Genomic DNA, 25,559 nt, shown 5'->3' on the forward strand with positions numbered 1-25,559 from the left:
ATTCAGATAATCGTCACTGGTGTTGGCCGTGAGCTGGAATCGAACTCGAGCCGCCGAGTTCGAAGCGCAGCGCGCTAACCGCTACACTACCGCTCCCCCACGTGTGTGTGTGTCTGTGTCTGACACGCGTGTGTGTGTGTGTCTGTGTCTGACACGCGTGTGTGTGTGTGTCTGTCTGACACGCGTGTGTGTGTATGTGTCTGACACGTGTGTGTCTGTGTCTGACACGCGTGTGTGTGTGTGTCTGTGTCTGACACGCGTGTGTGTGTGTGTGTCTGTGTCTGACACGCGTGTGTGTGTGTGTCTGTCTGACACGCGTGTGTGTGTATGTGTCTGACACGTGTGTGTGTGTGTGTGTCTGACACGCGTGTGTGTGTATGTGTCTGACACGTGTGTGTGTGTGTGTCTGACACGCGTGTGTGTGTCTGACACGCGTGTGTGTGTATGTGTCTGACACGCGTGTGTGTATGTGTCTGACACGTGTGTGTGTATGTGTCTGACACGCGTGTGTGTATGTGTCTGACACGTGTGTGTGTATGTGTCTGACACGCGTGTGTGTATGTGTCTGACACGCGTGTGTGTATGTGTCTGACACGTGTGTGTGTGTGTGTCTGACACGCGTGTGTGCATGTGTCTGACACGTGTGTGTGTGTGTGTCTGACACGCGTGTGTATGTGTCTGACACGTGTGTGTGTGTCTGACACGCGTGTGTGTGTGTGTAAGTGTCTGACACGTGTGTGTGTGTCTGACACGTGTGTGTGTGTCTGACACGCGTGTGTGTGTGTGTAAGTGTCTGACACGTGTGTGTGTGTGTCTGACACGCGTGTGTGTGTGTGTATGTGTCTGACACGCGTGTGTGTGTGTGTATGTGTCTGACGCCCGCGTTTTGTCATTGGAAATAAAGAGGCGGACGAGAGTAAGCTGGAGGACTTTTCTCCAACGCAACACCTCGTACAGCAACACCTCGTACAGCAACACCTCGTACAGCAATGAACAACAGCATTGGCAACGTGTCCAAAGAGTAACGTGTCGTGCTTGTCGCCTGCTCGGACACGTGGAGCAGAAACTCTTCCGCAGTCCACGACGATTAGGGTTGGATTTAGAAGCTGTCCCTTCGTTGGCAAAAGTAATTTGATTTTTGCCTTTCTGATTTGTGTGCTACAATTGTTTCTAAGAGGTCTTAAATTCTGAGTTACGGAATTTATGTTGCGAGACGGGGCCGAGCTTTATGACGTTTTGGTCGCAGTGGGTCTGATCAAATATAATTGGCGTGATCCAAGGATGTTCACGTTCATAACCCTTGACATGTTAAGTGGATCGTGTCGGTGGAGGGTGTTCAGGAATAAGGTCTTAAAGGAGGCCAACAAGTTCGTACGGTGGAGGATTTTTTTTTGTTTACATGGGAAGTTGAACGTTTTAAACGATTTTGTTTGGAGTAATTTGCAAGTGGAGGGGTTGCAGATATTTAGATGACCAAATATAAGTTGTCACGCAGTGATCAGTTGAGTTACTCACCCAAACTACCGACTGCCATAGTGAAGCGAGGCATATCCGTCAGGATTGTATCCATCACGGTGGCGTCTTCTGGATCCGTGGGCGCTGTTAGACTCTGAAATAAAGGGTAAAGAAATTGAACCATTTAAAGCAGGTGGGGGAAGGGATATAAGCCAATTCCAATTTACATCACCTGGCAGGGTTAATTATGCAGGGGCGAATGGGAGTAATTGTTCATGGATTTGATCAACTGTGGAGGCGTGTGAAGCCTGCCAAAGATTGCAAGTGGTCAAAGGAAAATCACAGACATTGGGGGACCCTAAGCACGACTAATCCATAGAATTGTGGATTGGAAATCGATGTTGCCAAGGAACGATGTAAATGTGTTAAATGAGAACACATCCATCTTTTGAGGGTATATTGGCTGAACAAAAACATAAAATCCGGTAAGGGTTGTCTAAGACTCAAGTATCTTAAGCTTAAGCCAGGGTTCGGATATGCAGTCCCTGCAAAGACTGCGTTGAGCGTGAGTCTGCATGAAGCACGTTCAGATTCCCTTCCAGACTCTACATGTTGAGCTCCATTCTGCCAAAGCCCTCACGGCTTGTGAACTCATCATTGTGAGAGACACAATTTGTTTTTATTACAGTGCTTACAGGACCTAGCTGGACTCAATTTGATTCCAGAAATCATAAAGAAAAACTATCAGAATGAGATTTAAAGAATAATGCATCCTATATGGTCCATGGAAGCGCCATTGAATAACTGACGCAGTGGGAGCCATGCAAGGCAGCGAGTGCTCGGTGGGATGGATCAATTGCACCGTCTCGTGTGCAGGCGCGGCACCGTTTGTTGCACAGCAGCATTGCGTGAGATGCTGACTGTGTCCAATACAAGAGATGTCACCAGCTGGCGGTGCCACCACACCTCGCCATTGCCGCCAACCTGCCGCTAGAACCCGCAGCAGTTGCACGGCCCACGTGCGACCTCCAGGATCAGCCGTGAGCGTCTCCCGACATCCGCCCTCAGGTCTCCTCTTCCCCTGGGTCCCGGACTCGTGGGGGACCCCTGCAATGTCCGTGTGGCCCCCCACCCACCCTGCACGCGTCCCACCCACCCAGCGTAACAGTCGACGCCGACTCACACCCACAGCCGTCGCCTGCCCTCTTCTCATCCGGACTCTGCGTCGCGGAATTCCCAGCATCCGTGTCGGACTCCTTTCTGAGCCGCTGGGCGTCTTGTTGCTTGCTCTCAGATCCGCACAGTAAGGCGGATAGAGCACCCGTGCCTCCAATACCACACTCTCTACATCCAGACGCATCTCTCTCTCTCCTCTAACATCGTGGTTCCCGTAGCCCACCAAACACCTGCCTGTGGACCTCGCTGCGTCACGACACAAAGTCCTCGACCGCCTCCGCCTTCTCTCCTCCGACCAGGATCGCGACACCGACGTCGCCTTGGGGAAGATTAACGCGAGGCCGCGATGGCCACAGCCTCGGTGGCTCTGACCGCCAGCTGCCACCAGACCAGCATCTCGTGCATGCTGCAAGCCCCGCGTTGTCTCGCCTGCACTCATACCTGGGGGCCTTCCTGTGCTCGCCCTACTCGTGGCGTTCGTGAATACATCCCCCAGCAGAGTCCAGGTGACAGCGCCTCCACGCTGTCACCTGGACTCTGCTTCATCCAGTAGTAGATTGTTCACAGCTGATGATTATGATAATTGCATTTTGGGAACAATTCTCTGGTGTGTGTATAAAATATATTGTGCTTTGTATGTATATATTATATAGTTTTATTTTTGCATTGCGTGTTACATAACCGTGCGTTGCATTTATACGCCGTTGTACAAAACATAAAACCATCTCTCCTTATGTTATTCACGTATAAAGATACAGCCGATAGGTAAGCCCACAGCCGCCAGCAAGGCACTGCGCGAGGCTCCCCTATTGGACTGGCTGGCCAGCGCGCGGCGTCTTCGCGCACTCGCGAGGCTCATTAGGGCCGCGCCGATGATGGACGTCACGGCTCACGGCTCCCGGCAGCCCCCAGCCTCGCCCGGACAGCAGCCGCCTCCTCCTCCTCCTCGTCGGAAGAGGCGCATCGGCACTGTATGCTACAGTATGTGTGTGGCTTGCCGGTCGCTGGACCCAGCGTCAGCAGCAGCAGCAGCTGGGACGCGCGTCTCATTGTTTAGCAGCTCCTGCAGGGGCATCGCCGCGTTCTTCTCTGTCGTGAGACGCGTCTCCCCCTCCTCTCCCACCTCGTCCTCCAAGGATTGATTTCATTGCGTGATTCGTCATCGGTGTGTTCCCCACTCGTGCCAACAGACGAGACCCCCCCATGAGCTGTAACCAAAGTGGCGAGAGATGATGGCTATAGACAGTAAGTAGCCCGCCTGCCTTGTGCCTGCCTTGTGCCTGCGCGCGTTGTGTGTGTGTCTGTGCGCACCTTGTGCTCTGCGTGTGTCTGTGCGCGCGCGTCCGCCTCTCTCTCGGCGTCGGTGTCCGTGTGGCCACGGCACTCCCCGGGTGGCCACGGCACTCCCCGTGTCCGCGTGCCGAGTGCCGCCGCTGTCGCCACGGCTGATCGGGCGTCACCGGGGCTCAGAGGGACCCCCCCCCCCTCCCGCTGCCCTGCACCATGGACTTCATCGCGGCGGGACGCTGCCGCCGCTGCTGCCCGCTGCTGCCCGCTGCTGCCCGCTGCTGCCGCTGCTGCCCGCTGCTGCTGCCCGCTGCTGCCGCTGCTGCTGCCCGCTGCTGCTGCCGCTGCTGCTGCCCGCTGCTGCCGCTGCCCGCTGCTGCCGCTGCTGCCCACTGCTGCCCGCTGCTGCTGCTGCCCGCTGCTGCTGCTGCCCGCTGCTGCTGCTGCTGCCGCTGCCGCTGCCCACTGCTGCTGCCGCTGCCCGCTGCTGCCGCTGCTGCTGCTGCCCGCTGCTGCTGCTGCTGCCGCTGCTGCTGCTGCTGCTGCTGCCGCTGCCCGCCGCTGCCGCCGCTGCTGCTGCCTCTGCTGCTGCCCGCTGTTGCTGCTGCTGCCCGCTGCTGCCCGCTGCTGCTGCCCGCTGCTTGCTTCGCTTCTAGGTCGATAAGAGTGCCCGTGGAGTGGCGCAGCGTAGCAAAGACAAAGATCCCCCGTGTAGCCTTAAAAGACTGTTGGGGCAAGTGCTGTGAGCGAGAAGTGCACATGAAAGCCGGAACTGCACACGAGGGGGTGGGTGGCTTCATGGCTCACCGGATTCTTCCAGGATAAATACAACATTCTGATTCTTGCTAAATTTCTGATTCTTGCCGATGTCTGCGGACTGTGCTGGCCAGCACCTCGTCAGCACCACGGACAGCGCCTCACGCCAGGGCATGCCGCCTGCCCCTGCTGCGAACGTTGAAGCGACGTAAATCCGAACAGCGGCAGGCAGCGTCGCATATTTGACCGTCACGTGTCCACCGTGATCAATTAACCGCCCACAACCCAGTGCAGTATCTGTACATCGTGTCAGCGTAATTTTCGATGTATGTTCACGTATCTGAGCGTTTCACATATCTGCCAGTATTCATAAACACAACTTATAATAATTAAGTATGTGTACGTGTGTGTACACAGTGTGTGTATGTGTTATATGCGTCGGATGAGGCATTGCTGGAAGCTGGATAGCCAGATGGTAAAGTCTTGCTTGGCGAGGTGGAACTTTGCGATGGCTCTTCATCAGTGACCACACTTCGCCTACAGGGTGCATGTAAAATACCTAACGCATGCCACTTACATTTATATCAAAGCACTTTTCTTATTATTCAATATATGCACATTATTCAATGTGCTAACATTGCAGCTGATGACGTGCGTAAATGTATCGTAACTGGATCGTGGCCAATGGAAGTTACGTTAAATGTCTTTACTCTATTTATTTAATCATGTAGCCCAAATTAAATGCGAAAAATGGAAATGTTTTTCGATATTTCGTAGAAAATAATCCTCTCATAACTTACGCTGACAAGGTCTGCTGATAACATAGTCATTCTAGCAACCAATTAATGTCACTACAGGATATGATATAATAACGTAATGAAGAAGGCGGTAAAGTGTGGCTCAAGATGAGGATGAGAAAGAGCACAAGTTGGGTAGAATACGTTTTCTCAACAATTAAAGCTATCACAGGGGCCCATACGAAAACAACATCATTGTATGTGAACTTAGGCAGTTATTGAAGGGGCATCGGGATCAAAGTGATTGAATCACGAGTCGGATGAGAGCAGGCTCGAGTGAAAGCAGCTCGAAATCAGAAAGTAATTTGAGGACCGTTACGTGTATATGTTACCTGACACGGGTCAGGGACGTGGTATTTTACGGACAACACGGAACACATTCTTATTCGACGAGTTTCATCGGATTTGGAAAACCATTCCATGGCGTTTGTGCTCGACCGATGAGTCCGCGTGTACCTCATGCAGGAGCGTGTGTTGGTAAAGTATCGGTGATGTGAGTGATGGATCGCACTTCACTGCGCCATTACGCGAGGCAGCCACGCGTCCCCTGTGGAGTTGCAGCACAGTTGAGTGCAGCAGGCATCATCTCGTGTCCGTGTTCATTCCCCAACACGATGTCCCGGCCACCGCTATAGGTGAAGGTCTCCCCAAACCATGGCCATCACTCACAGGCGCGGTGCTGGCACGATTCGCCTCAATTCCGACACGCGAACCGATCCCCTTTGTCCCATTCCTGCGGCGGTGGTCATCGTCTCAGGCGCGTTGCCTCCTTGGGCTGCCATTCTGTCACCGGTCTTGCCCATCGGTCGTCATCTATTTCTAGTGACGCCTCCTGTAAGAGGCCACATCGAGTGTGTCTCTGTGTCTGTGTCTCTGTGTCTCTGTGTCTCGTGAGAATCGGCCAGGGTGTCTCTGTGCCACTCTCTCTGTCTCTTTGTCTCTGCGTCTCTGTGTCTCGGGAGAACCGACGAGGGTGACTGCGAGAGACGGAGCGGTGGGACAACGCCGGGGCGTGCACGTGCGTGTGTGCTGCACGTGCGTGTGTGATGTGTGTGCACTGCACGTGTGTGTGTGTGATGTGTGTGCTGCACGTGTGTGTGTGCTGCACATGTGTGTGTGATGTGTGTGTACTGCACGTGTGTGTGTGTGATGTGTGTGTACTGCACGTCTGTGTGCTGCACGTGTGTGTGTGCTGCACGTGTGTGTGTGCTGCACGTGTGTGTGTGCTGCACGTGTGTGTGTGTGATGTGTGTGTACTGCACGTGTGTGTGTGCTGCACCTGTGTGTGTGTGCGATGTGTGTGTACTGCACGTGTGTGTGCTGCACCTGTGTGTGTGTGTGATGTGTGTGTGTACTGCACGTGTGCATGTATATCCGCGTGGCAGCAGTTGTAGCGCAACGAACCTGAATTTATCACAGGCCTCTCCTAGATCGACTCAGCCTTAAAACAGTGTAGCTGGTTCCGTGTGTAAACAGCAGCACTGGGGTACAAGTGCGGCAGGGCCTGGTGCTGGCTACCCACTCCCAGGGCCGGATTATGGGCCGGGCCAGCGGGGCCAGTGCCCCGGGGCCTCGGACTGCCAGGGGCCTCCAAGCCTCAGGCCGCGCGTGGTGCGTGGCCCGAGACCTCCGAAGGAAGTTGAACGCCAGGGCCCTCAGTGCGCACAGCGCAAGCTGACCACGAGGCCCCTGGGTGCTCGTAGCGTGAGCTCACCACTAGGGCCCCCCAGAGCCCTCAGCGCTTACAATGTGTGACAGCAGCACTATTGTCAGCTGTGAGGAAGGAACTCACACTAGTTCAGTTTCCAGCAATGTTGTCACTCCCCCAGAGCCATCCTTTGAAGGCGAACCCTCAACAGCTGATGGTATACAAGAACCATAATTTCCACCTCAGGAGCAGTTGGGCAGTTCACAAGAATTAAATCAGCAACCAAGCCATTCCTGGTGCTATGAGGTCACTGACCCTACATTATGGCAAAGCACTTCCAGTGACATTGTTAAGTCAGTGCTTATTGAATGAGGAGCAGCCCCCTTCCAAACCCGCAGTGAAAAACACCCAGCGTCAGTCCGAGATAGAGCACTTGGTGGAAAGACGAGAAGTTTCAACAATGAACTTCTGAACTGTATATTGCCAAATGGGCAGAAGGTTTCTAAACAGTGGCTACTGTACTCACCCTCAACAGGTTGTGTGCACTGTTTTGCATGCAAACTGTTCTCCAGCAAGCTCGGTGGCTTTAGTCAGGGGTTTAGTGACTGGAAGCACTCTGAAAGAGTGCAGAACACAGATCATGCATGCTTGCCTTGCACCAGCGGACAAGGGGCAGTGCTATAGATGCAGATCTCATGCAGCAACTTGATGGGGAACGTAAATACTGGAGGGACATTTTGAAAAGAGTTGTAGCAGTGATAAAGTTATTGGGTGAAAGAGAACTTGCGTTTAGGGGAGATGATGAACGGTTTGAGTTAACTCATAACGGTAATTTCCTTGGCATCCTGGAATAGCCATCACAATTTGACCCATTCTTAGCTGAACACATTAAAAGGTTTGGCGGAAAAGGAAGAGGCACAGTGTCCTGTTTGTCATCGACAATGTGTGAGGAACTCATGGAGCTGATGTGTCAGAAAACTCACCAAGCAATAGCAGATGAGATTCTGGATGCCAAATATTTTTCAATAATTGTTGACTCCACCCCAGACCTGTCACATGTGGACCAATTGACGTCCATATTCCGGGTTGTTAACAGCAGCGGGGATGTGGTGGTGCGATTTCTGGGCTTTGAGCCAATCGAGAGCCACACTGGTACAAGTTGAGCAGACTGTGTGACTCTGATGGTGGAGGGCCTTGGGTTGGACCTCTCAAACTGTAGAGGTCAGTCATATGACAATGCAAGCAACATGTCAGGAAAATACAATGGGCTACAGGCCCACCTGAAACAAAAAAACCCTCTGATAGAGTATGTGCCCTGTGCAGCGCATTCACTTAACCTAGTTGGTGTTAACACCTTAGATGGCAGTAGCCCAGAGGCTGACGAGTTTTTTTACATGTTGCAGTCAATGTAGACATTTTTCTCTTCATCCACACACAGATGGGGGAAAGTCTTTTGAAGACAGATGTCAGACTGGCACTCAAATCGTTGTCCAGTACTCGGTGGAGTGCTCGGGCAGAGTTAATCAAGGCACTGTGGAGAAATTACACCCACATTAGAGAGGCCTTTGGTGGTTTGTGCATTAATGATAATGAGAAGAGAGATACTCGAATTGAGGCCGCTGGACTACGTGCTATATTGGACACCTTCGAGATGGTGTTCATGGCACATTTCTGGGACGTCATACTTGACCGGTTCCACGCTACAAGCATGCACCTACACAAAAGTGGCATTGACATCTCTGTAGAAGCACAGCTTTTGTCTTCAATCTTGATTTGAAGCTTTCGTGACTGCAGGAATCCACACTCTTTGGTTCTTTCGGTAAGTCACGTAGTTAGAAATAAAATAATAAAATAAAACAAACACAGTTTTTGTCTTCGTTGAGGGGTTTTGTGGCGGGACAGCGAGACCAGTTTGAGGCTTTTGAAAGGGCAGCCTTCAATGTGACAGGTTTCTCTCAGTCATATAAGCACGATCGTCAGCGAAATAGGAAACGCAAAACATTTGCAGATGAGAGCTCAGAGCCAGGTGTGACACTTGAGGGGAGGGAGAAGTTCAAAATAGAAACATTTTGTGTGCTCATTGATAATCTGGTGGCATGCCTTGAACATCGCTTGGACGGTTACAAGCGTTTGACCAGTCTCTTTGGAGTTCTGTTTATGTCAGATCAGGTGTCTAACAGTCATGTCATAGTGGAAAAGGTAAATGCACTCTCCGCTGCATATCCATCAGACCTGGATATGAACTTTGCCAACGAACTCATCCAATTCAAGTCTTTCATGTCTGACTCAGAGGGTGAGAAGTGCCCATCTAAATTGCTTGAGACGTTGCAGGCACTTAATCTGCAGTCAGTGTTCCCCAATGTGTTTGTGGCATTTGGGATGTTTCTAACTTTGCCAGTGACAAACTGCCAGGGTGAGCAGACATTTTCCCTTTTAGACAGAATAAAAAACGAGTTGTGGAGTAGCATGTTGCCAAACACGTCTCAGCTCATTGCCACTCATGTCAATAGAGTCAGACCTTGTCAGACAGCGAGATTTTGACGATCTAGTGGCTGAGTTTGCGAGGAGGAAGGCAAGAAAGACACCAACATAGGAAGCGGGGGGGGGGGGGCTCCAAAAGACATGAGCCCAGGGGCCTCACGTGACCATGATCCGGCCCTGCTCACTCCCTCGTGTGTCATCCCAGACTTCTTAGGGCTCGCTGACGGCACTTGCTCCAACAGCCTCTTGAGGCTGTGCGGGGTGTCTTTGTCTCCGATGAGTGTTACCGTAGATGTCATCCAACATTATTAATATGCGGGTACTTTTGGAATGTGAACAGTTTGGACTATGATGCCGGTACGTAATGGAACTTACTCTCGCAAAAAAAATATAACGAGATTTTGCACGTCCACTCTGAAGCAGGCGGCGTGTAATATTTATTTATTTTCTAAATACAAACCGCAGTATTAATCAGGGCGGCCGTTGGATTCTAACCGCGAATTTTGGCAACAAGCTGCGATTTTACATGCAAAATCTGTTACAACGCATCGCCACATTAGTGTCGATTCCTACGCTCACGATATATAGGATCGTGTGTATTAGAATGTACCGTGTTAGATTCCTACGTGTATATTGCGCTGCGTGTGCATTGGGCCCGCGTGACCCCTGCAGCCGCGTCGTGGGTGCAACTGTCGCAGAATACACTGTGCACGAACCGGCAGGGTGAACTGTTTCATTGGGAATGTATCTCCGTGTTTTGACTAGGTGTAATATCGTACACATCCATACCCGCATAAGTGATGCACTTTAGATGTGTGTGTACGTGACATTACGCGATCGCTGTGTGTGTTTGTGTGTCACTCGGCACTCTAGACACCCTTGCCAGCGAGGTGTTTCATTTCCAGGGAACAAGCAGGTGAAATGTTTTAATTAAAAATACGAATATCATTTCGCGACCTCGGATCGTAGCAATTCATTGTAACGCTGGAGGCGTGGGGGGTGTGATCGTTCCTCCCGATCCCTCCCATCCACCCATCACGTCACATCCCTCGATCTCCCACGATCGGTTGCTCCCCACAACACGAAATTCCCCCTGGCTGAGAACCGAATTGGTTCACTCCACACACTTCGAATCGCCACAGCGGAGAGAGCGGAGTTGCTTTGCTTCACACACACCTCCAAGTGGCATAGGAGGTTTAACGAAGACACTTCGAATCCCCCACAGCGGAGAGGGTGGAGTTGGTTTGCTCCACGTGCCTGAGAACCCCCCCCCCCCCCCCCTGGGGGTGAGGGCTGAGTTGGTTTGGCCCGCGCGAGTGACTCCAGGTGAGGGCGAGGTGCCTGCCCAGGCAGCAGCAGCAGGAGGAGGAAGTCGTGCGGGCCGTCTCGAGCCGTCTCGAGCCCACGGCGCTCTCCGTGCGCCTCTTGACCCTCCCGAGCTGCTAGGAGGGACCGGGTGGCTCTGTGTGCTGCGAGTGAAGGAGGTACGGCGGCGGCGACGACGATGATGGCACTTGTTGACACAACACCGGTGGTGTGCGTCACGAGCTCAGCTGCTGGTCGCGTCGCTTTGGTAGCGTCTGTTGTGAAATGTCGACTTGTGACTTGTGAGGAAGGTGATAGCCAGCCGTGTGGGGGGCTGTCGAAGATTGTCCTTCGTTAACCCGAGTTAGAAGCGAGCCGTGTTAGAAACAAGCCGTGTTAGAAGCAAGCCGTGTTAGAAGCAAGCCGTGTTAGAAACAAGCCGTGTTAGAAGCAATCCGTGTTAGAATCGAGCCGTGTTAGACGCGAGCCGCGTTAGAAGCGAGCCGTGTTAGAAGCAAGTCGTGTTAGAAACAATTAGAAACAAGCCGTGTTAGAAGCGAGCCGTGTTAGAAGCGAGTCGTGTTAGAAACAAGCCGTGTTAGAAGCGAGCTGTGTTAGAAACAATTAGAAACAAGCCGTGTTAGAAGCGAGCCGTGTTAGAAGCGAGCCGTGTTAGAAGCGAGCCGTGTTCGCTCTCTAACGTCAGTGGGGAAGGGCGAGATGTGAACCGCACTCGACCAGCGTGGTGAAGTATGGACAAACAAACCCCACCCCCGTGACCTTCAACGGCGTGTGGAGGCAGAGCCTTCATCCAGCAGTGGATTGTGGCAGAGCGGTGAGTTCGTCAGGACTGTCGACACCGCCCGACATGAATAACTCGCGGGCGACACTGTGACCACCTCTCCCGGAATGCGCGCCGTCTCGTCAGGCGTCGGAAGCTAAGCAGGGCTCTAGCTTGGGCAGTGCTGGTGCGCAGCAGGTGCTATAGGCTGCGGGGCGCGGTGGCTACGTCGTAAGCAGTCCAGGGCAGTCGGCGCAGCAATATCCACTGGTGCACTCCACTTCCATCACCAACCCGCACTGACCCAAGCAAGGGTGGTGAAGTATGGTCATTGTGTACACCTTGATACCCCACGACGTGGAGTAGGGGGCCCTCCACCCAGCAGTGGAATGACGCAGGGGCTGTGACACGCACCGCGCACGATGCGTGTCCGTGCAGCGTGTCCGTTTTTGCATGAGAATATACCCCGTGGAGACGCGCGCGTGTGCTTTGCGTTGTTGTGATGGCGATGGTGGCTGGTGGTTGCCACAAGTGGCGGTGACGGCGGCGGCGGCGGCAGCAGCAGCGCTCAGGGCCGAGGCGGCACTCTGCAGGGAGTGGCGGCCACATTCCACTCGTCGCCTGCCCAGCAGCAGCAAGCCGCGCAAGCCGTCGCTGTGAAGGGCGCACACGTCCATCCGGCGTCGGTGCTCATCGACTGCAGTTCTGCTCTTGCGTGTGATGGCCGCAGCAATACGTTAAGGAGATAGATGCCAATATGTATGTGGGACTTCTTTAGCACCGTACGTAGCCAACCGTGCTTATCGGAGGCCCTCTTGCCACGACGAGACGCCTTCAAAAGAGAGTGTCAGTGTCGTTGTTCTGCTCCACGTCGTCCTCCGTTGAAGGAGCGCAGACCACGGCGGTGAACTGTGTGGCCCGGAGAGTGGGTGGCCATGATCACGCGTCTGTGGCTCGTCTTCGAGTGTGCTGTCAGGACGTGCAGGTGACTTCCTCGCCGAGGGAAAACACCACTGACGTCGTCACCTTTACAGGAGAGTTCCACAGCAATGGACCGTTTCACGACATTGACAAATAAGAGGCTTGGTTCTTTCGGTAAAGTCACGTCGAAGGGAAATAATAAAATAAAATAATATAAATATAAAAGGATAAAAAATTCTCACGACGTTTCGACTGCAACACAAGCAATCATCATCAGGTGTGATGAAAAACCGCCACCTTTTTTCAAATTTTCTTGCTTTCGATTTCACACCTGGTGATGATGATTGCTTGTGTTGCAGTCGAAACGTCGTGAGAATTTTTATTGTTTTATATTTATATTATTTTATTATTTCCCTTCTACGTGACTTTACCGAAAGAACCAAGAATATGAATCCCTGCAGTCACGAAAGCTTTAAATCAAAAATAAGAGGCTCTTAAGTGAGGTTGTATACATGCTGCTGCAAGAACATACATAGAGTTGCGCAAATGACGTTTGTGAGTTGTAGGTTGTACATGCACAGCCTTTACTCCGCTGCTGGATGAGGGCACGCCCACGCCGTGTGGACCGTGGGGGTTGTTTGTTGGTGTGCGGTCCTCCGCTACCCACCTCGAATGCCTGCCTTGTGTGCGCTGGTCATCTATCCAAGCGCTATCTCCAGGCTCATTCCGGCTTAGCTTCCGAGATCTGATGAGATCGGATGCTTTTGGGGTGATTTCAGATTCTAACCCTGGAAAGGATTGATTCTAGATTGATGTAAACCTTTTGGTTGATGACGTAATCATTGCAGTTTAAATATGGGGCCATGGGGATGGCGTGTCAACCAATCAGTGACTCTACTTTAGGAAAGTATTCGTCCAGCTTTCTAAAAGAGGGAGAAGTTTTGCTGAAACTACTCGGGCAGACAGACTCCTTCATGCTCGCTGCGATGATGTTTCGGTGCGTTCAGCGTCGTGTTTGTATCAACCCTAAACCATCGACTTTATTGCATGAGTAAGCCATGTTTTCCAAGAGTAACGCCCTATCGAGTAACACCGTATACACATTATTGGGATGATTTAGAGTGTTTTACCACGATGTTGCCTCATTTTTGTGGAGCTGCCCAAGTGCCATGTTTGTGTTCATCTGTTTTCATTCAACCCCCGGTACATGGTTAGGGTACGCGGTTAGGGTACATTGTTAGGGCGCGTGGTTGGGGTATGCGGTTAGGGCGCATGGTTAGATTGTCAGAAGAAATTCTCGGCCAGAGGCTCTTGTCTAATCACCACGAAGTGAATATGGAGCATCGTGAGATGCGGTGTGTAGCTGACTTCCAGCGGTGTGTAGCTGACTTCCAACGGTGTGTAGCTGACTTCCAGCGGTGTGTAGCTGGCTTCCAGCGGTGTGTAGCTGACTTCCAGCGGTGTGTAGCTGACTTCCAACGGTGTGTAGCTGGCTTCCAACGGTGTATAGCTGGCTTCCAGCGGTGTGTAGCTGGCTTCCAACGGTGTGTAGCTGGCTTCCAACGGTGTGTAGCTGACTTCCAACGGTGTGTAGCTGGCTTCCAGCGGTGTATAGCTGGCTTCCAACGGTGTGTAGCTGGCTTCCAACGGTGTGTAGCTGACTTCCAGCGGTGTGTAGCTGGCTTCCAACGGTGTGTAGCTGACTTCCAGCGGTGTGTAGCTGGCTTCCAGCGGTGTGTAGCTGACTTCCAGCGGTGTGTAGCTGACTTCCAACGGTGTGTAGCTGGCTTCCAACGGTGTATAGCTGGCTTCCAGCGGTGTGTAGCTGGCTTCCAACGGTGTGTAGCTGGCTTCCAACGGTGTGTAGCTGACTTCCAACGGTGTGTAGCTGGCTTCCAACGGTGTATAGCTGGCTTCCAGCGGTGTGTAGCTGACTTCCAGCGGTGTGTAGCTGGCTTCCAACGGTGTGTAGCTGGCTTCCAACGGTGTGTAGCTGGCTTCCAACGGTGTATAGCTGGCTTCCAACGGTGTGTAGCTGGCTTCCAACGGTGTGTAGCTGGCTTCCAACGGTGTGTAGCTGGCTTCCAGCGGTGTGTAGCTGACTTCCAACGGTGTATAGCTGGCTTCCAACGGTGTGTAGCTGGCTTCCAGCGGTGTGTAGCTGACTTCCAGCGGTGTGTAGCTGGCTTCCAACGGTGTATAGCTGGCTTCCAACGGTGTATAGCTGGCTTCCAACGGTGTGTAGCTGGCTTCCAACGGTGTGTAGCTGACTTCCAGCGGTGTGTAGCTGGCTTCCAGCGGTGTGTAGCTGACTTCCAGCGGTGTGTAGCTGGCTTCCAACGGTGTGTAGCTGGCTTCCAACGGTGTGTAGCTGACTTCCAGCGGTGTGTAGCTGGCTTCCAACGGTGTGTAGCTGGCTTCCAACGGTGTGTAGCTGGCTTCCAACGGTGTGTAGCTGGCTTCCAACGGTGTGTAGCTGGCTTCCAACGGTGTGTAGCTGGCTTCCAACGGTGTGTAGCTGGCTTCCAACGGTGTGTAGCTGGCTTCCAACGGTGTGTAGCTGGCTTCCAACGGTGTGTAGCTGGCTTCCAACGGTGTGTAGCTGGCTTCCAGCGGTGTGTAGCTGGCTTCCCAGCGGTGTGTAGCTGACTTCCAGCGGTGTGTAGCTGGCTTCCAGCGGTGTGTAGCTGACTTCCAGCGGTGTGTAGCTGGCTTCCAGCGGCAAGGCGATCGGTCGTACGTGAATCGCAGTGAGGAAGCGGCAATGGCTATCGCAGAAACCCTTTTGTATTATTCACGAACCGGCTACCGTATAAAATGGTGACAGGCATCATTAGGAGGAAGCACGAGATGAAAAGCAACATTCTCAGCCTGCGATTTGGAGGTACAGGCACAGCGAGAGAGAGGGCGGCTGTGGCCGAGGCAGAGAAACGATGGCGTGGCTGGAACGGTGAAGTGTCGCGTTACCGAAACGAAATCTTCTGTCGTCGAGGGTGATGGCCTGGCTGGTCATGCATCTACTGTTTTCCATTCAGAGCTGTAAGGCTACACGGCGGGCCATCTGCTACGTGGTGGATGGGGACAGGTGAGCTGTGAACGAATGTGTAATGCCACTCTATGGCCATTACAATGCCATGACCGAATGTGACCGTTTTAACTTATATTGTAATAATAACCAAATAAAGTATTAATATCTTACACTCCTTTATCAATTCGCTACTGCATAACAGACCTTCTGAGGGTGTGCCAATCATGGGCATTGTTTGACCATACTTCACCACGCTGGTCAGTATAGATCAGGGAAGCAGTGGCGTGCTCAAGACCAGTTCAGATACCACTTGCCGCTGATCTCCGCCGTGGTTGGGAATTGAACTCGGGTTGCCCGGTTTGCAGTGCGCTCAACGCTCTGCCAAAGGCTCCTTCCCAGCATTGTCAAACAACAAGTGCCCGAAAACGACTGCTTTTATTCTGCATCAGTCTGAAAATGTAGACGTAATTTGTTTGTATTTTGTAAACTCGCACTGACATCAACAAATTCTTTAGAGCAATTAATTTCCACAAATGTTACCTCTTCTGTATTATTTGGAATAGGACTGCACTTATTAATTGACCACCGAGTATTGTTTGACAGGACGTAGGAAATACGCCTCTGCAATGTTAAGCCTTTAATGGTTATAAATTAGGGGCGTATATGTACTTATTTGACACCAAGTTGTTGGGGGTAAAATTTTATGCAAATTTAGGGCATGCGGAAGGCTTGCTCAACATCCAAAACCATTTCAGTTTTGTCCTTTTTTCGTATTTCGTATGTGTTGCTGAACGTCTTCCGTGGATTATCTCGTACTTTTCTACTTCTCGAGTTTCACGGCAACCTGCGTTTTACTGGCAGTGGGGTCACGTTGGACTTCTCACTCGGAGCGACCACGCTCGCTATAAATTCAAATCCGTGGACAGCGGCAGGCAACGGTGGCGGCTCACGTGCCGCAGATGACTCGCCCCCATCGAGACGATCAAATATCACTCGGCAAATGCATGTTTAATATATCCTCTTGCAAAAAAATACTTATGGGAAAGCCTGCTCGTGCGTGTGCGATCGTAACGTTCGTCATAACAAATTATGTTTCTCGTTTCATTCATAAGCTAAAGCTTTGGTGTAAAAAGTCCATTGCCCTTGGCTAACCACGGAAACAAGTTGTCCAAAGGTGTATGGCACGAAATGATAGCAAACAGCTCATGCGACCGCCCGGCACCCGCGTATGATTGTGTAAACCATGAGGAATTAACAATTTACGAGGGTTGTGATACTACAATATAATGTATCCGTATATCGTGTGATATAAGGTCCAGTGGTAATCAAATCGCACTCTATGTATTGCTACATATAGTATTATCATATCATGATTGTCATTGATCTATTTTATTTTATTTTACGTGTTTATTTCCCGGGATAATATTTATGAAAGGGCCACAGTAACAATTCACAATAACAATTGAGCTCATGATTGAGAGGCAGGAAAAATTGTGTCTTAAACCCTCCTCCACCCAACACAGCCAATTGGTAAAGCTGTGACGTGATGAACAAACGTGACCAGTAGATGACTGCTTCAGCACAGCCATCATCACCACCACCGCCACCACCGCCAACATCACCACCACCACCACCGCCGCCACCGCCACCACCACCACCACCGTCCGAGACGTTGTTGGACAGCGAGCCACACGCGTTCAACAAGTGGCTACAGGCTACGGACGTTTCGTTGACGGTTGCAATCAGCATCATCAGGCATTTTCCAGAATGTTTTTAGAATGTCCCCCTCCAGTCTCGGGAACGCTCTCCAGCACAGCGGTGCTGCTGCTGCTGCTGAAGCGGCCGTAGATTGACCACGGCGAAGCCGTCATAGATTGGCCACGTTTGTTCATTATGTGACGGCTTTATTAATTGGCTGTGTCGGGTGACGGAGGGTGCATGACGCACAATCGACTTACGTTGTCTGACCTCAAAATAAAGTGTGAATCATAATGTTGGTCGCAAAAGCCCGCATGCTTTAAATAACAATTGAAGTCGCGTGCCATTTGTCTCCTAGATTAATGGAACCGCATGCCAGTGATATGACGTCATGATGTTTTGATAGCATGCACGTTGTAAGCATTGTAAGTTGTCTAGTTGCATGATGAGAAGTCGTGAAGGGCTCATGTCGAGTCCACTTGAGTCGAAGAACCGTTTGGTGATAGTTTGCTGCACTGGGGAGTACGGCAGAGCACGAAGAGTGTGCAATAATAAAAGTGAAACAATTACAAAGCGATGGTAAACTGATATCGTCAAAATCGTCACGTGATATAATTGATATCCTATTGCATTGAAAAAAATACAGTATATATATACCGTGGAAACAGTACAATTTACCCCACCCCCGACTAAATAATTTTGTCCAGAGGAAATAGCTGTAAAGAAATACAGTTTTTTTGTTACTTTAATAATACGTTCTTAAAAGAAGAGCAAGCGACAAGTCTTTATGTTGTCAGTTTTGTGTATATTCTGCATAATTGGCTGCCAAATTGCCTAAACGCCTCCGCAAACATCGTGTTCCTTGCACACTGCTGTCAAGTGTCGCGTCAGCCTGGTGCGTGTGCAGCGTGCGGCGTGCGGAGTGCGGCGTGCGGCGTGCGGCGTGCAGAGTGCGGCGTGCAGAGTGCGGCGTGCAGAGTGCGGCGTGCAGAGTGCGGCGTGCAGAGTGCGGCGTGCAGAGTGCGGCGTGCAGAGTGCGGCGTGCAGAGTGCGGCGTGCAGAGTGCGGCGTGCAGAGTGCGTTCATAATGCAAATTGCATGGCGCTGGTGGCCCCACGCAAGGCCACTGGACCGTGCTGCGCCGCCCGGTCCGTTGGCCTCGCGCTGCCGCGAGCGCTCCGCTTTGTGTGGGCGACTGCGCGCGCTCTCCCCATGCAGTGCTCCATTGTGCGGTGCGGGTGGGCGGGTGGGTGCGGGGATGATAACGGGGAGTGCCGTTCGCTTGACGTTTGGCACCCCCAGGAGCTGCTTTGCCGGGCGCACAATAGGATGACAGCGCGTGGGTGGTTCGCGTCGCGGGCGGCCCCGCGACGCACGAAGTCCACGATTGCGTTGCGCCGTGTGAGGAGGGGGCGGCGGCGTCGCTGTGCTGGAGCTGCCCCGGGGCCAGCACTCAGCTGTGCTCCGAGTGGCTTCTCTCTCTCTCTTGTCTCTCTGCTTCCTCTACATTCCACCCATCTCTCCCATCCCCACAACTTCCACCCGCTTGGGAGATCCTATAATCATCATCATCCTCGTCAGCCATGGTCTGTCCACTGCTGGGTGAAGGCCCCTCCCCAAGCCGCCCGTCGCCATCTCTCACGGTCGCGCGATGATGTGGTCATCCGCACGCCACCTGTACGCGAGATTATTATGTTTTCACATACGCGGGAACCTCTTCCTATTGACTTCCAGTTTGGTTTCATTTTGTTTGTTAAGATGTAGTGTTGCTTAGCCGCGTGGGTACGACGCACGCGGTGTATAAAAGGCACATGACCTTCGCGTGTTTTGGATGTTTTTTCAATGACGCCATTCGGCGAAGTGTGACGCCTCCCTCAGTTTTGCTGCCCCAACCAAGCCTGCTCATCCACCGAGCTCTGTAAGGGGAGTTGTGATCTCGTGCCTCGGCACAGAGTCGGCAACACCTGTGGGTGGGGGTGGCTCTCGTTCTCATTGTGCGCGCGGTGGTTGCACCTCGCAGCGGCATGGACGCGTCACGCGCCGCCAGGAACGCGGATATATCATCGGCGCGTCCTCGCCAAAAATCCGGTGGAAGGCGACGTTCACGGCCGCGTGGTTGTGACGCATGGCTCACACTGCAGGGCTGCTCTTTCAAAGGGCAACAAGATCGTGCTTTCCATGACATGGATCGATCATCGTCAGCCGTGGTTTATCCACTGCGGGATGAAGGTCTCCTCAATCCTGCGAAACGTGAATCCACCCGGCACCTGCACAGGACCTATCGCTCCACCTCCACGGTGGACGACTTTTCGACGCGTTCCATTCCTTGGCTTCCAGTCCGTCGTCATTCTTGGCCATTGTCCAGCATCACTTTTAGCAACTTATCCTGCCCAAGACAACTTACTTTCCTTAACACTTTGAGTGATTTAATAAGCCTGCGCATGTCCCATAATCCTTGTGGTTCTCTTTCTGCTGCTCAGTATAATTTCAGGAATGCATCTCTTCGTGACTTTTCGGTTTCCGTTCATTTTTGTGCGCTCATGTCCTTGTTTCCGAATGCCATCTCGTCGTCTGCGTCGGTGCACGAATTGTGAATGTGGGACTGTGAGGCTCGCGTGCCCGGGGTGCGATTAGCCGTTTCGCGATGTGGCTGCGTGGTTGGGTGTGCTAGCGCCAAGTGACCCGATGTGTCCATCCGTGCAGATTGATGTCCAAATAGGCAAGATTCGTTTCCGCGAACGTTCTGCAAACTTCAGCGCGAGTGTGGCAGTGGGCGACTCCCATCGACCGTCGGTTGGCGGTCGTTACAGAACGGTCATTATCAATCTTTGCGCTTGTGTTGTTCAGATTCGGTGGTTGTGTAATAATTGGAGAAAAAAAAAAGTTCTTTGACATGCCCAATGAAAAAAGGTTTGGCAAAACTCGGAGACATTTTCGTTTCCATGGGTGAATGTATCGACGTAATGGAAAACTGTCCGTTGGACTTGAGCGCTTGCTTTCTGGGGTAAGGCTCCTCCGCGAGTGAATGTGCGCGGCCGCTGTAATAGTTTGTGTCGGCGCTCCGAGAGGGAAAGAGCTCCGTCGGGAGCACGCCGGCTGTCGCCGTGAGGGATCGGCCTGCGAGACGTCGGACTTGGCCGGGCGGAGAGAGTTTGCCTCTTGTCGCAAGCGCTGTGTGGCTGATGGGATGTGTGAAAAATATGTTTCTTTTATTATCAATGTCAGGTCTGTTTAGGAGGCAAATTGTCTGATTATTTATTTTGCTACTTATGTTCTCCACAATGACACGAACGATGAATTATTTGGCATTTACTGTGTGGGGTCAAGCTGCTTTGTTTTATTTTGCACCAAATATGCAATTGCATCACACAACGCGGTGCAATCCACAGACACGGAGGCACATAGCTTAAGATATTTTCAACCAATGAGTGAGTGTGCATACAAGTGGGAGAGGAAACCGAAGCACCCGGAGAAAACTCTCGTGTGCGAAGGGGCAACACTATATCCCATCCTGTTAGGATCGTGTTGACCACCGTCTCTTACCTCGACGCCCACGGGAAGGATGTTTCACAACGTGCGTGTGACCCACCGACCCTTGCCGCCACCTCTGCTGAGCTGGATTACAGGCGTGCGCCACCCATCGCCATTGTAAATTGACATTCCTGTGATATCATTAACGCCACCTTTATTGTTATCGTTAATCCATCGTGAATGTGAATGCATGGAGCGTTGAGTGGCATGAGCGGGCTTTGTCTGGAGTCTCAAATATCCTCCCATTTGCCAAATGCGGCTGAAGTTGGTTGTGAGCTGTGGCCCAGCGAGTGTTGCTGCTGCCTCGCTCAGCGGTGACTGTCTCGCTGCTCGTGGCCTCCGCTGTCTCTCCTCCCCGTGCCACCGGCAGTCTCCCCGGAGGCGGTGGGCTTCCTGTCGGCGGTGGGGCTCTTTGTGCTGCTGCTGGTGCTGCTCTTCCTCTTCATCAACAAGAAGCTGTGCTTCGCCGACGTGGGAGGCCTGCCCTGCCTGGAGGCCCAGCTACGGCAGAGGAAGGACAAGCGGAGTCTTCACGACAAGCTCGGTATGCCCCTCGTTGCAGACACATGCTTTGCACTGCACTAGAGCTGGCCCTGCGCTATATCTGGGCAAGTTTTTTTAAGGCGGATCCACGCGCGAGCGATCGGTTGTGCAACCCAAATTGCTCTCGTTATCGCACAACTCCATCATTGGCTGCAGCTGCTTTGTCCACGTCTGAGCGAGTAGTTGCGCGTCAAGTGTGAGGTGCGGTTTATACATCTTGATTGGTGCTGGGCGAGTTTTTAAGAGTTTTGATTTTTTAAATCAAGGTTGCTTAAAAAGTAAACACCTGCCAAACCAACGTCATTACCACCAACTATAACGATGTCTCCTAACCGGCGATGAAGGATGACTGATGTACTTAATGTTTTCTCATTGTTGACGTAAACATTACCGCCTCACGCCCCATTCGTTTCTTCTCTATGGGGAATCTTCATTCACACCTTTGACAGGCTGTCTCTCTCCTCTTTGTATTTGTGGGCTTTTGTGACCCATACGATTCAGGTCACGCGAGAGCTGAGCTTTTTGCTGAACACTCGATCAAGTTTATTGTTATCTCCAGCAAAAGGTCGTACAGTCATTGTCACTGTTGTGTTTTCCTTTCAACATTCCTCCAGTTTTGCCGATAGACCAAATCAATTGGCACATTCACCCACGTGACAACGTGAATCAGCTGGCTCTGTCGGGTGGTGGAGGGTTCCAGTTCAACATTGGCACCGACACGATCAACACGAAGGAACCATATTACGAATCGGGCAGTCCTCTTTATTACCTGCCCCGTAGCATTTTACATCCTCACTCTCTGACCTCGATAAAAAAAAAACCTGTTGGAGAACCAAGCATATCCCCCTCCACTTGCCCAGAAATCTGCTCACTCTCATCGATGACAACGTTGACCGTGCTGCTTGTTGCTGCCCACTTGATATTCTGGGCCTCTGGGCCCAAGGACGCCGCAGGGAGACGCGATGTGTCTTGCCTCTCCCCCCCCCATTTTGTGTCGCGTCCAGAGATGTGGTCATGGCCACGGCTACTTTTTGCGTTGCATCGTCTCCGTGAATGTCGTTCATTCCGTTTGCGTTGAAAGGGACATTCCTCTACGCACCTTGAAATCCATACACGGCAAATGGAATGGCACGAGCGGGAATGTTCCCGTGGCATTCCATCAATAAGCACAATGAACTGCAGTCTTGGCCTAAGGCGGCGTGCCGAAGTCCATTGTCACTGTAACGTGTTGTGTATGTTGCCAACGGCAACTGAAGGCATGGCAGGCCGTAGCTTGATAATTAGCGATGCAACGCCACCGAGGATGTTGATGGGATGTGTAAGATTCGAATGTATTTGGGATTCGTCGAGTTCACCATCATCCTTAATGACCAAGTCTCACAGAGCCGGACCAAGGCACCGTTGTAATTGCTCTGGTTAATTGTTAATGTCTGTGGCTCAGAAAGCCAGATGATGGCTCCCTTATCTATAATGCATCGGCTTCAGTGTTTATATCTGCGGCTCATACAGGCAGACTAAGGTCCATTATGAATGTTAGGTTCCTGTGTTAATGCCCAGGACGTACAGAACTGGGGCAAGTGCTCCCTTGTGATTTCTGGTGTCTGGTGTGGATCGATGTTTGGAGCTCGGAGCGCTTTGCTCGTGTTTTTAGGGTTCACTCCTCATGTCCAGTCTTCAAGCTTCAGACCGAAATGATCCTTGGATATTGAAGTATCTGTCATGATACAGTAAACGCTGGCTATAAGCATCTCTTATGAATAGATATCCCTTCTGTGTCGCTTATCTTTTGAATTCACGGGTTTCCAATCTGTAACTTCCCTTTTCCCAACTCGTTTCCAATCTCGGATATTTCTCTTTTTAAACATGTCTCTCTTTTATATACTGTATATATCTCTCTTTTAAAAGCATAAACCTCCTAGCTTCCTCTTATCTCTTTTCTGAGTACATCTCTGTTCAATTCTTCATGAATTATTCCGTTGCTGACCCACGGCCCCGAGCATGTTAGTCAATCCGGCCCTCAGTGCAGGAGGTTTGGATGACCCTGGCTTCAATTATTCACTCTAAACCTTCTATTGTGTATTAACGTTATTTATTTATTCTATATACTGGGGTGTGAAAGTTGCATGCAGTAGATAGGCTCACACCCAGTATATGTAAACAGTCATGAGTTGACCAATAACACCTTCATATATAGAGGACCACAGATCTCGGGTAATCGTCTGTGACAGTTGGGCCCGTGGCTCCTGCTCGTCTGTGGTTCCTCGCGCCGCTGAGTCGTTCTCTCTCTTCAAGAGCGGACGGACACCGCGTCGACGTTGCTATTATTATCATTCTAGATTTGAAGCTTTCGTGACTGCAAGGATTCATACCCTTAGGTTTTTTCGGTAAAGTCACGTAGGTAAAAATAAAAATAAATAATATAAATGTATATATTATTTATTTTTATTTTTACCTACGTGACTTTACCGAAAAAACCTAAGAGTATTATTATCATTGTTACATAGAGTAGTAGGGGTTTGTTTGTTGTTGGCATTGTTGCCAATTCAGAAGATGAATATGTTTGGTTTCTCAATAGCGTGTCAGACACTGTAAATTAGACTTGTTTACTCTTCTCCCTGCTGTAATCTGGCTGTATGCGCTGCATGCATTAGCTCATAATGTACGTAATGCATTCATAATAAACAGGAAAGGGGTCTGTATCGTTGCCAACAAAACATGACACTCAAGTCCATTGACAAATGGACCCTCTGGCAGCAGTGTTTTATAGGAGCATTCTCGTCAACAAGGCAAAGCATGGACCACGTGTCACTTTTCTAAAACACACTTTGCTAATATCCAGTTTAGACTTCTCTGAAACTCAGAATCAGAATCTTTATGTAGACTGGAGTAATCCGATGAGCTATGAAGCTCTTTATCACACATATCCAGAAGGGGCTGGTCAGCGAGCTAATCCTGGGCAAACCCAGGACCGGTCTCCCTCTCTCGGATTTCACGTGTCATTGTCTCACAATCTGCTCGTGTGTACTGCGCGATGAGCCCGGCCACAGCTAACATCAGCGGCGAACCATATTTGAACGGGCCCTGTGGCATGGCCAAGCAACCACTTCAACAGTCGTGGCATGCGGAGGCCTTCATCCAGCACTGGACTGCGCTGTCCACTGCTTTTGTACAGACGCAGCACAGGGCTGATCACAACAACAACAACAACGAGGATGCACGTCTTCGAGCGCTGCGTGCTGTGCACTGATATTTTTGCACGGTGATTTTCTTTAATATGTAAAACGAAGGCATTTATTGCTTCAACCTTGACTCGCCTGCAATTTATATAGGATACGTATCAATAATGCAATGCATATATTGAGGAAGCATTATCTCTAGACATGTGCACAATGTTTTCTATTAGAATATGTTTTAAAAAAACCATTTTGAATTCCCCCGATTCATACGAGGTATTGTGCGGAGGTCGTGTAACTTTTATACTGAATAGGAACGCACAAATGGAAATTGCATAACGTATATTCACCCGCTGCATAGGGCACACTATTAAAATCGTATTTTAATGTTCCCATGAATGTTTTAATACTCGGTGCTGTGATTTGATATTCATATGTAGGTTATTTGACGTAAGCGCAAGGCACCGATGTATTTTCCAACATTAATACGCACAAGCCTTGTGGATATGTGGTATTTGTAGCATGCGTATTTGCACAGACACACACACACGACAACAAGGGCACACATTTAATCAATCTAATAGTGATATATATGCACATTCGAACAAACACTTTCCAATTGTTTATATGTGTATTTCCAAGGTGGGAGATTGCTTAAATATCGCCATCCGCTTGGTCCAGCTGAATTATAATAACGAACACTGTGTCCTCCACTGACCATCATTTTTACACCCTATCAGTGCAATCTTGTTCATTTGTGTTTTGGAGTTTAAATTGTTGATACTGGATGGAGGTTCTTTTCTTGTGGATGGCAATGTGTCCAGGAGCTCTGCCAATGTCGAGGTCTGCTGCTCGCCACGACAAGAGGGCTTGAGGAGGAGAGAGTTCGTGTCGTCTTGCTATCCCTCCTCCTCCATTGAAGGATCACAGACTACAGTGGCTTTACTATGTGGCCCATCGCTGTTGGGTGCATGACCAC

At 51.0% G+C, this 25,559-nt stretch overlaps 1 protein-coding gene across 1 annotated transcript in view; it reads left to right on the plus strand.

Annotated features, from left to right (window-relative positions):
- Positions 1 to 3,524: 3,524 nt before the first annotated feature.
- SYT16 (synaptotagmin 16) overlaps positions 3,525 to 25,559 on the plus strand; it is a 45,429-nt gene continuing 23,394 nt past the window's right edge. The window contains exons 1-2 of the mRNA XM_078871701.1: positions 3,525 to 3,876; positions 21,235 to 21,408. Of these exons, the coding sequence (XP_078727827.1) occupies positions 3,861 to 3,876; positions 21,235 to 21,408 (190 nt within the window). The 5' untranslated portion in view covers positions 3,525 to 3,860. The remainder of the gene's footprint in view (positions 3,877 to 21,234; positions 21,409 to 25,559) is intronic.

Source organism: Lampetra fluviatilis, chromosome 33, assembly GCF_964198595.1.
Source record: "Lampetra fluviatilis chromosome 33, kcLamFluv1.1, whole genome shotgun sequence".
Taxonomy (NCBI): Eukaryota; Metazoa; Chordata; class Hyperoartia; order Petromyzontiformes; family Petromyzontidae; genus Lampetra; species Lampetra fluviatilis.